Source organism: Protobothrops mucrosquamatus, unplaced genomic scaffold (assembly GCF_001527695.2).
Source record: "Protobothrops mucrosquamatus isolate PMUCROS unplaced genomic scaffold, P.Mucros_1.0 scaffold1911, whole genome shotgun sequence".
Taxonomy (NCBI): Eukaryota; Metazoa; Chordata; class Lepidosauria; order Squamata; family Viperidae; genus Protobothrops; species Protobothrops mucrosquamatus.
The window spans coordinates 913-11,321 of record NW_015388035.1 but is presented as its reverse complement, the minus strand read 5'-3'; the positions used below and the strand labels follow the sequence as shown (position 1 = coordinate 11,321).

The following is a 10,409-nucleotide window of genomic DNA, read 5'->3' as shown; positions in this document are numbered from 1 at the left end:
CCTCCCTCCCTTCCTCTTCTCTTTCCCTCCCTTCCTCTTCTCCCTCCCTCCCTCCCTCCCTCTTCTCCCTCCCTCCCTCCCTTCCTTCCTTCCCATCACTCACTGCTTATAAAGAATGAAATCTTTTTATCTTTCTAAGAAGATTCCTGGCTCCATGTAATCTCAGAGCCAGTGGCTTCTCAGTGCCCTAAAGAACATTGTGTTCATATTTGAGAAACTCTTCTTTTTTTCCTCAAGACGGCCAGTTCTAAATCAAAATTATTACGCAGGGACGAATCTTAGATTGTAGTGTGTTCCATTGGTTAATGCTAGAAGACGAAGCGGTGGTGAACCCTGTCCTCTCTTTGAAAGAAAGAAAGTTGACGAACTTTAAAAAAAAAAAAATCAAGACCAGGGTAAAGTACGCTAGTTAAGATACATGTAACTGCATGAAATAGTCTTCAGCAAGGAAATGATTCTGCTGCCTATTATGTTTATCCAGGGGAGTGGAAATCTGATTTTTACAGTAATGCAATTGTCTTTTACCATAAGCATCAATTTGATAACTTTAATGACCATCAATTTTTTCATCTATTTGAGCTAATCCGCTTAGGGAATAGAGCCCCATATTATACGTACGAAAACTGCCTCTGGTAACCCTCCCGCCCAGGAGTTTGTTCCCAACACCTGAATATTTTCTGGAAAACAGGAAAGCTTGTTTATGAACTCTGCGCATTATTTCCCCGTGGAAAAATTTTAAAAACGCAACAACGGCAACATTTCCTTGTTGAGTTATTGTGCAGCTCGGAGACCAGCAACACTTTGGGGGTACATTTGGAACTGAGAAAGTGTCAGAGGCACCCCTTCAGACTAGGTTCATAATGCACTTGACGCAGCTGCCATAACCACCCATCCGTCCTTTTTTTTTAAAACTGATTCTTGCCGTCATAAATATTCAAGCCATAAAAATAAGCTGGCTTTTTGAAGGATGGTGGAAGGCAAATAGTTCTGGGCCAGTGGTGGGATTCAAATAGGTGAAGAACCGGTTCTCTTGTGTGGATGCCACTTCCGGAAGTCCATTCTGGGCCTGGGCAACAAAAAAATTAGCTACCGGTTCTGCCGAAGTGGTGTGAACCGGCTGAATCCCATCACTGGTTCTGGGGGAAATTGAAATCTATATAAATAAAAATGTAAATGTTCGTTTGTTCAGAATCTTAAATCTCCGAAAGTTCTTCACCGATCGCTTTGAAATTTTGACACAACGTTGCATTCGAATACGCGCGTGTTTTGATATACCTATATTATATAGATGTCACACCTGTGACAGGTAAAAACATGCTTTTTTTGAAAAATAGCGCCATCTGTTGGACGTAAAAGCAACACACGCTTTTACCAGACTGATCCACAGCAACGCATGGCCGGGTACAGCTAGTATATCCAATATTCATTGTTAGACCAAACGTTGCTAATTTAAGATGGCACAGTGTAGACTTTGTTTGATTTGCAGCTTAATTGCCTTTGATGCATTTCAGCAGGATTTAGTCAGAGACTCCATTGATCACCCAACTGAAATAAATATCACTTTAAAACTTTAAAAGACTGAGGTCCATCCCAGTAGGTTTGGTGCAAGCACTCGGCACTCTGGAATGTTGGATAAAAGTCTTCCTGTTAGAAATTAATAGAACATATTGGGGTAAAATACAAGCAATGTATGTAAAGACCTTGGCTTAACTACTCAAGTGAAAATCTTCCTTCCTTCCTTCCTTCCTTCCTTCCTTCCTTCCTTCCTTCCTTCCTCCCTCCCTCCCTCCCTTTTTCCTTCCTTTCTTCTTTCCCTCCCTCCTTCCTTCCTCCCTCCATTCCTTCCCCTTTCCTTCCTTTCTTCTTTCCCTCCCTCCCTCCTTCCTTTATTCCTTCCTCCCTCTTTCCTTACTTTATTCTTTCCATCCTTCCTTCTCTCCTCCCTTCCTCCCTCTTTCCTTCCTTCTTTCCCTCTCCCTCCCTCCTTCTTTCCTTCCATTCTTTTTTCCCTCCTTCCTCCCTCCCTCCTTCTTTCCTTCCTTTCTTTCCCTCCCTCCATTCTTCTTTCCCTCCTTTCCTTCCTTGCTTCCTTCCTTCCTCCCTCCCTCCCTCCTTTCCTTCCTTCTTTCCCTCCCTCCCTCCCTCCCTCCCTCCTTCTTTCCTTTCTTTATTCCTTCCTCCCTCTTTCCTTCCTTTATTCTTTCCTCCCTCCCTTCCTTCCTCTTTCCTTCCTTTCTTCTTTCCCTCCCTCCTCCTTTCCTTCCTTTATTCTTTCCATCCATCCTCCCTCCCACCTTCTTTCCTTCCGTTCTTCTTTCCCTCCCTCCTTCTTTCCTTCCTTTCTTCTTTCCCTCACTCCTTTCCTTTCTTTTCCCTCCTCCCTCCCTCCCTCCCTCTCTCCTTCCTTCCTTCCTTCTTTCCCTCTCTCCATCCTTCCTTTCTTCTTTCCCTCCTTCTTTCCTTCCTTTCTTCTTTCCCCCTTCTTTCCTTCCTTGCTCCCTCCCTCCTTTTCTTCCTTTCTTCTTTCCCTCCTTCCTTCCTCCCTCCCTCTCTCATTTTCTTTTTTCTTCTATTTCCAAAAGTTTTAATGTTCCCACTTTCTACCGGGGGGAAAAAAGAGCCAGGGAAAGTAATATTTGTTGGATAGATGATGCTGTAGAGGATAAAGAACGTGTGATTTTGTCACAAGTGCAAAAAAAAGAATTCACCTTTAGATCAAGTACCGGTAGTTGGTTTTTGGATTTTGTTTGGTTTTTTTTGGGTAGAGTTGATGTTACACTTGATATTTGGTTGACTGCAATAAATATGGAAAGATATTGCCTGTGAGGTTAAATGGTTGAAATGTGTTCTTTTACTCACAAGCCAGGGGAATCCTAAACCTCCAAGCTATTTTCTATGTAAATAGAGAAAATGAAACTCATCTGCTTAATTAAAAGACTCACAGCCATAACCGAGAATTTGTTTTCCACAGTGCTTTGTGTTTGACATGGTTTGAAGGTGCGTGGAGACTTTCTCGTCAGAAAACTTAAATCTAACTTGAGGAAAATTCTCTTTTTTTCTAGAACTTTGAGGGAAAAAGTAAAACGCAAGCATTCTTTATAGGCTCAGCTGACTCAAGTCTTCAATTCTCTATAAGATACGAAAGATGCTAAAACCTTTTGAGAAAATGAAAAAGTAGCACAACTGTGTCATGGCAAGACAAAATAGATTTTTGATATTACTGATAATGGGCACCTTTTAAATAAATTTAATAACATGAAAAAAGGCAAAGTGGAAAATAAAGCGTTTTACATTTAATAGATCTTTAATCCTCTGTTAACTTTTTGAAGGGAAGAGTTCTGTTTTCCTTAAATACTACTATAGGGACCATTTTTCTATAAAAGGGACTGAATAATCTATTGCAGGGGTCCCCAACCCCCAGTCCGTGGACCGGTACCGGGCCGCGGCATGCCAGCAACCGGTCCACACAAACAAGCAAAGCCCCATCCGCGGGATGCAGGCAGCACACAAAACCACGCCCCCTCCGGTCCGCGGGAAAACCTCTCTCCAAGTAACTGGTCCCTGGTGCCCAAAAGGTTATAATAATAATAATAATGATAAAGTTGGAAGGGACCTCGGAGGTCATCTAGTCCAACCTCCTGCTCAGGCAGGAAACCCTATACCATTTCGGACAAATGGCTATCCAGTCTCTTCTTAAAAACTTCCAGTGTTGGAGCATTCACCGCTTCTGGAGGCAGGTTGTTCCACTGGTTAATTGTTCTCACTGTCAGGAAGTTTCTCCTTAGTTCCAGGTTGCTTCTCTCTTTGATGAGTTTCCATCCATTGCTTCTTGTCCTGCCTTTAGGGGCTTTGGGGAATAGCTTGACTCCCTCTTCTTTGGGGCAGTCCCTGAGATATTGGAAGACTACTATCATGTCCCCCTCGTCCTTCTCTTTGTTAAACTGCAGTTATTAAAACTGCTACAAATAAAAAGTATATGATAAGGAGCAACCTGTGGCAACTGGAATGAAGGGAAAAAAAGAAAAAAAATACTTTTATTTTTAAATTCTTGAAGGAAAGATGTAACATTGAAATGCTGTAACTATGGGTGCTGGAGTAGACTCCTGCGAATCCCCTGGATTGCAAGGCGTTCAAACCGGTCAGTCTTAGAGGAGATCAACCCCGACTGCTCTTTAGAAGGCCAGATCCTGAAGTTGAAACTCAAGTACTTTGGCCACCTAATGAGAAGGAAGGACTCCCTGGAGAAGAGCCTAATGCTGGGAAAGATGGAGGGCAATAGAAGAAGGGGACGACAGAGAAGGAGGTGGCTGGATGGAGTCACTGAAGCAGTAGGCGTGAGCTTCAATGGACTCCAGAAGATGGTAGAGGACAGGAAGGCCTGGAGGAACGTTGTCCATGGGGTCGCGATGGGTCGGACACGACTTTGCAACTAACAGCAACAAAAGATATCCCAAACCACCACCTTCATTCATGAGCAGCCGTTGTGGACATCCAATGTGTTAGCAGATGCTTATAATGAGGCTTCTAAAAAGTGGATCAGAAAGTAATCCTGTTCTCGGACTGAAATCTCTCCAGGTTTGCCAGGAAAGCAAAAACGATGATCATTGTAACCCTCGACGCATTGCCCTATTAGCAGCAAAAACCCGATAATGCTCAAATTACATTATTGGTCGAATTGCAGATACTGAACAACAGAAGCAAATACTACAAGATCGAAACGATGAGTTCTCCCTTTTACTTATATTGCTTTATAATTAGGTCAACGTCTACAAAAATCCTGCCAGAATGCTCCATTAGCAAATTGATTATCTGAAGTCGGATCGACAAATTGCTTTCAAGTTCCTCCTCCCAATCTTGAGTTGAGTTAAATAAAAATGTAAGGAGCAAGATGGAAGTGCCATCTAAGACCAAAGCCTTGTAGCATCGGGAATTCTTTCACAGTTCCACTGTTAGCAACATTTGGGCGCTACAGAAAACATCTGGGACATTCAAGCCTAAGAACAATCTACAAAAACACATGTGATGTACCACTTCTCCATTACCTTCAATTGACTACTGGTTTTCTTCTTACTTCATGCCACGTTTGTTGCTGTTCTAGCCATAAACAACAGAGCAGGCACCACTAGGGGCTGTAGCATCTGCTGTGTAACCTTTGCTGAGGTTATCAGTTTTGCTGCTAGGGACTGGTTCCTAACAACCTCAGAAGTTGAGTAGTTTGCAACCATCCTGTTCACTCACTGAAGTGTCTCAGTGACAGTAGTTCTACTAGGTCCCAGAAGATCTACCAAAGATCTCTTTCGTAGGCTCGGACCTTTTTCGTGTGGGACTTTTCAGGTCTTCCAGATGATAAACACTGCTACTTCATTTATCGCAGTCTCTGACACAACGTCCAGGTTAACAGGTACCTGGGTAGCAAAATCGTTCTTTTCTACTTCACAGTCACCTGTACCTTCAGTTACACACTTTTAAGCCATTGCGGCATCTCCAAAGAGTCCCCAAGTTGACTCTAGATATTCTGCCATCTTAAAAGTTGCCAGAGTTATTTGGATGTGTTCCTCACGATTACAACTGAAGTTCATTGCAAGTGAAAATACTTCCCTATCTTACCCTGGTTGGACTGCAGCTGGAAAACTCGTGTCCAGTTCTGGTCACCACAATACAAAGAAGGATGCTGAGAAGAACATCAAAGACAGTAAGGAACTTAGAAACTAAAACCCATGAAGAGCAGTTATAGGAAGTTGGGCACGTCTAGTTTAAAGAAGAGAAGGATGTGGAGAGAGATGATAGCAGCTCTCCAATACATGAAGGACCCTCACAGGGGAGAGAGAGAGAGAGAGTAGATGCCTCTCCAGCATCTGAGGACAAGACAAGAAGCAGTGGGTGAAAGCTTCACAGCGAACGATCCAAAATTGAAACTTAGGAGGAATTTCCTGACTTTGAGAACTGTTAATCAACGGAACAGCTCCCTCCTAAAATTGTGGGGGCTCCATCTCTGGAGGTTCTCAAGAAGAGACTGGACAGCCATTGGTCCAGGATATCCTGAGGATTCCTGCCCTGGACGTGGGTTGGATTGGAAGACCTTCCAACCCCTAGGCTTATAATGAAAGCAGTATTTCAACTCTGGCTGGTTTTTTGTTTTGTTTTTTTTGCATCCCTGTTTTGAAAGCTAGCTTCCCAAACAAAGACTAAGTTCCAGCTATTGAAATTTGATCCAAAGATGCTTTTATTTTTTCAAGAGGCAAGTGGGGCTTTCTTTGTTTCTCCTTGAAGCCGTTTCGCTTCTCATCCAAGAAGCTTCTTCAGTTCTGAACTGAAGCAGAACCAAAGAAGCTTCTTGGATGAGAAATAAAACATCTTCAAGGAAAAGATGTTCTTGGGGGAAGAAAAAGTACCTGTGGAACACCCCTGACTTGGATAACTGAGAATCTCCATAGACACATTGAAATCTGACTTCTCTTTGTCTGAAAACCTAGCGTGCCTTTCTACCAAACAGAATTAGACAGATGTACAGTCACTTAAATATGTACAATTATGTCTAGTTTAACGAAGAGAAAGACAAGGGGGGATATGATAGGCATGTTCCAATATCTCAGGGGCTGCCAGAAAGAAGAGGGAGTCAAGCTCTTCTCCAAAGCGCCTGAAGGCAGGACAAGAAGCAACGGGTGGAAACTAATCAAGGAGAGAAGCAACCTAGAACTAAGGAGAAACTTCCTGACAGTTAGAACAATTAAAACTTATAAGGAACGGTTGCTGGAATTGGGTATGTCTAGTTTAATGAAGAGAAGGACGAGGGGGGACATGATAGCAGTCTTCCACTATCTCAAGGGCTGCCCCAAAAAAGAGGGAGTCAAGCTATTCTCCAAGGCGCCTGAAGGCAGGACGAGAAGCAACGGATGGAAACTAATCAAGGAGAGAAGCAGCCTAGAACTAAGGAGAAACTTCCTGACAGTTAGAACAATCAACCAGTGGAACAACCTGCCTCCAGAAGCGGTGAATGCTCCAACACTGGAAGTTTTTAAGAAGAGACTGGACAGCCATTTGTCCGAAATGGTGTAGGGGTTCCTGCCTGAGCAGAGGGTTGGACTCGATGACCTCCAAGGTCCCTTCCAACTTTATTATTATTAAGATGCTCCCGTCCTACTGTCCCTTCCTAGTCAGCATTTCAAGAGTGGATTTGAGAAACAAGAGTGTGTCTCCAATCTCTTTTGCCATCTCTGGCCTCTATTACCGAAGAGACTCTTTTAAGAGGCATCCTTCTTCCTGTTCTCAAGCCATCACAGTTTCTCCTTCGAGGCAAATTGCATTATACGTGGGCGAATTTTGCTTTGTATGAAATCAAATCGAGTCACATAAATGCAGCTGGCTGGAAGGCAGTTTAAAACATGCTGGATATAAAAGTATGTGCTCTCTCTTAATGACTAAAATAGTTATGTTTACTGGTGCACAAGGATTTTCATTGTACGAGGGTATTCCCCCCCCCCCCAAGCTTCGAAATGCGACAAGGAAACATGTTTTCATGCACAGAGAAATGGCTGAAGAACAAAATCTTTTTTTTGCCCTTAACCGGGAAAATGTTAATAATAATTAATTAATTAATTAATAATAATAATAATAATAATAATAATAATAATAATAATAGTGCATTGAAGGAACATAGCTTATTGTTGATACATTCCAGAGGGAGGTTTTGAAATGCTTATTGTCAAAATCAGCACAAATATACCCAAGAAAACAAATGTAGAAATGGTGGACACAAGTGGCAGACTTACTTTTGTCTTGTTTTTAACCTGTTAAATATAGAAATCACGCCCTTCGTTTGCTAGGTGTTACGTAGCAAAAAGCCCAGAAAAGCAAAAGAATGCAAGAGCACCACCTGCACACATGAAAAAAGAATAGTAACATAAAAATAAAGATTGTTGTTGTTGTTAGTTGCGAAGTCGTGTCCGACCCATCGCGACCCCATGGACAACATTCCTCCAGGCCTTCCTGTCCTCTGCCATCTTCTGGAGTCCATTTAAGCTCACGCCTCCTGCTTCAGTGACTCCATCCAGCCACCTCATTCTCTGTTGTCCCCTTCTTCTCTTGCCCTCCATCTTTCCCAGCATCAGGCTCTTCTCCAGGGAGTCCTTCCTTCTCATTAGGTGGCCAAAGTACTTGAGTTTCAACTTCAGGATCTGGCCTTCTAAAGAGCAGTTGGGGTTGATCTCCTCTAGGACCGACCGGTTTGATCGCCTTGCAGTCCAGGGCACTCGCAGGAGTCTTCTCCAGCACCATAGTTCAAAGGCCTCCATTCTTTGGCACTCAGCCTTTCTTATGGTCCAACTTTCACAGCCATACATTGCAACTGGGAAAGCCATGGCTTTGACTATACGCACTTTTGTTGGCAGGGTGATGTCTCTGCTTTTTAGTATGCTGTCTAGATTTGCCATAGCTTTCCTCCCCAGGAGCAAGCATCTTTTAATTTCTTGGCTGCAGTCCCCATCTGCAGTGATCTTGGAGCCCAGGAAGATAAAATCTGTCACTACCTTCTAACAAAGCATAAAAAAACAAAAAATTCAGAGTTTGTATTTACTGTTTAAAATGGAGCAAGGAAGGAACACATATTACCCAACTCCACAATTGGATCAGGCTAATAAAAAGTCTCTCTCCAGTATCCTCCAACAATCTGTTTAGATGAGTGGAATATTGTCTTGAGTTCTGATAGTAGCTCTGAAATTTTAGGCAGAGTCATTTGGATTCAGATAAGCTGGGTAAAGTATCCTTTGGGGCACAAGAAAGGAACTATCCAGCATTTTGACGTGGACTTAGACTAAACTTAAAATTCACAACCTGGTTAGGAAACTAAACTACGCTAAAATTCACAACCTGGTTCCCTGCAGATGTGCTGGATCCAAAGTCCTGTAAGCTTCAGTCACCACAGAAAATTATTAGGGATTTGGGCTTCATAACTGTGATTCCTGCCAGCCTGTGTTCCCAACAGCTGAGTCTGAGGAATCTGAGGAGGAGGTGGAGGAGGCATTTGAAGGGCCATCAGGGTCAGAGGGAGGCTCTGATGAATTACAAGACTCAAGGTTTGATGAAGAGCCTGGGCCCTCCAGTCATGTTCCTGATGAAGCTCAGCTGTGTGAGGAGAATGAGTCAGACTCAGAGGACTCACACCTGATGGACATGCTAATTGATGCTCGCACACACCGGCAATTAGCGAGAGTAAATCAGCAGCAGTTAATACGAAAACTCCAGGAAAAAAGGAGAAGGCACTGAGAGGCAACGCTTTGGGACTGCTGTATAAAAAGAGGAGGTGTGGGCAGTGCTGGTTGCTGAAGGCAACCATTTGCAAAGTACTTCATGAGATCCTGTTCTGTTCGCATCGTGTTTCATGTAGACTATTTCCTCCATTTGGATTGTGTTTTGCTGCTTTTGTTTCTGGACTATTTGGCAGGTTTGTCACTCATATTAAAAGGGGTTTGTTTTGTTTTAAGTCTCCAGCCTATTTTATCAACAGGGGTTTGGTCCTTGGGATAGAACAATAATACTCGGAAAGCAGCAAGCTGAAGAGATCGTAGACCAGATCAACTTTAAGACCCGTGGACTTCCAATTCACAGAATTCATGGCTGGCTGGGGAATCCTGGGAGTTGAAGTCCACAGGCCATAGGTCACGTCGAGCTGCTGTAGACCGTTGGCCCACGATCAGGAGGAGGAAACCAGAACCTAGAAAAGTCACGGCAGGGATTATCTTTAAATGGGCTTTGAGGCGGTGCAACTGCTTCATTTTGCTTGGCTTAATTACTTTCCAATCGTTTGTCTTTCTCTTTTTGCTTCCTGCAGATTGTTTGAGGGGCGGTCTCCGAGAAAGCCTGAGAAACTCAAAACCCTTTTCTGCTACTTCCGAAGAGTCACGGAAAAAAGTAAACTTGTCAATCTCCTAGTCTTTTCTCTGCCCCCCCCCCCCAGGGAATAAGCCTTTAACTTAGAAGTTTTTAACTTAAGCCTTTAACTTAGATTAGAGGTCTGGAGGCTAAAACATTCAAGGAACGGTTGCTGGAATTGGGTATGTCTAGTTTAATGAAGAGAAGGATGAGGGGGGACATGATAGCAGTGTTCCAGTATCTCAGGGGCTGCCCCAAAGAAGAGGGAGTCAAGCTATTTTCCAAAGCGCCTGAAGACAGGACAAGAAGCAACGGATGGAAACTAACCAAGGAGAGAAGCAACCTAGAACTAAGGAGAAACTTCCTGACAGTTAGAACAATTAACCAGTGGAACAACCTGCCTCCAGAAGCAGTGAATGCTCCAACACTGGAGGTTTTTAAGAAGAAAATGGACAGCCATTTGTCTGAAATGGTCTAGGGTTTCCTGCCTGAGCAGGGGGTTGGACTAGATGACCTCCAAGGTCCCTTCCAACTCTTGTTGT

General features: G+C 43.3%; 1 protein-coding gene across 1 annotated transcript in view; it reads left to right on the top strand.

Moving 5' to 3' along the window:
• LOC107294327 (poly(ADP-ribose) glycohydrolase-like) overlaps positions 1–9,906 on the top strand; it is a gene marked incomplete at its 3' end in the record, with an annotated part of 41,038 nt that extends 31,132 nt beyond the window's left edge. The window contains 1 exon segment of the mRNA XM_029285593.1: positions 9,827–9,906. Coding sequence (XP_029141426.1) covers positions 9,827–9,906 — 80 coding nt within the window.
• Positions 9,907–10,409: the final 503 nt, after the last annotated feature.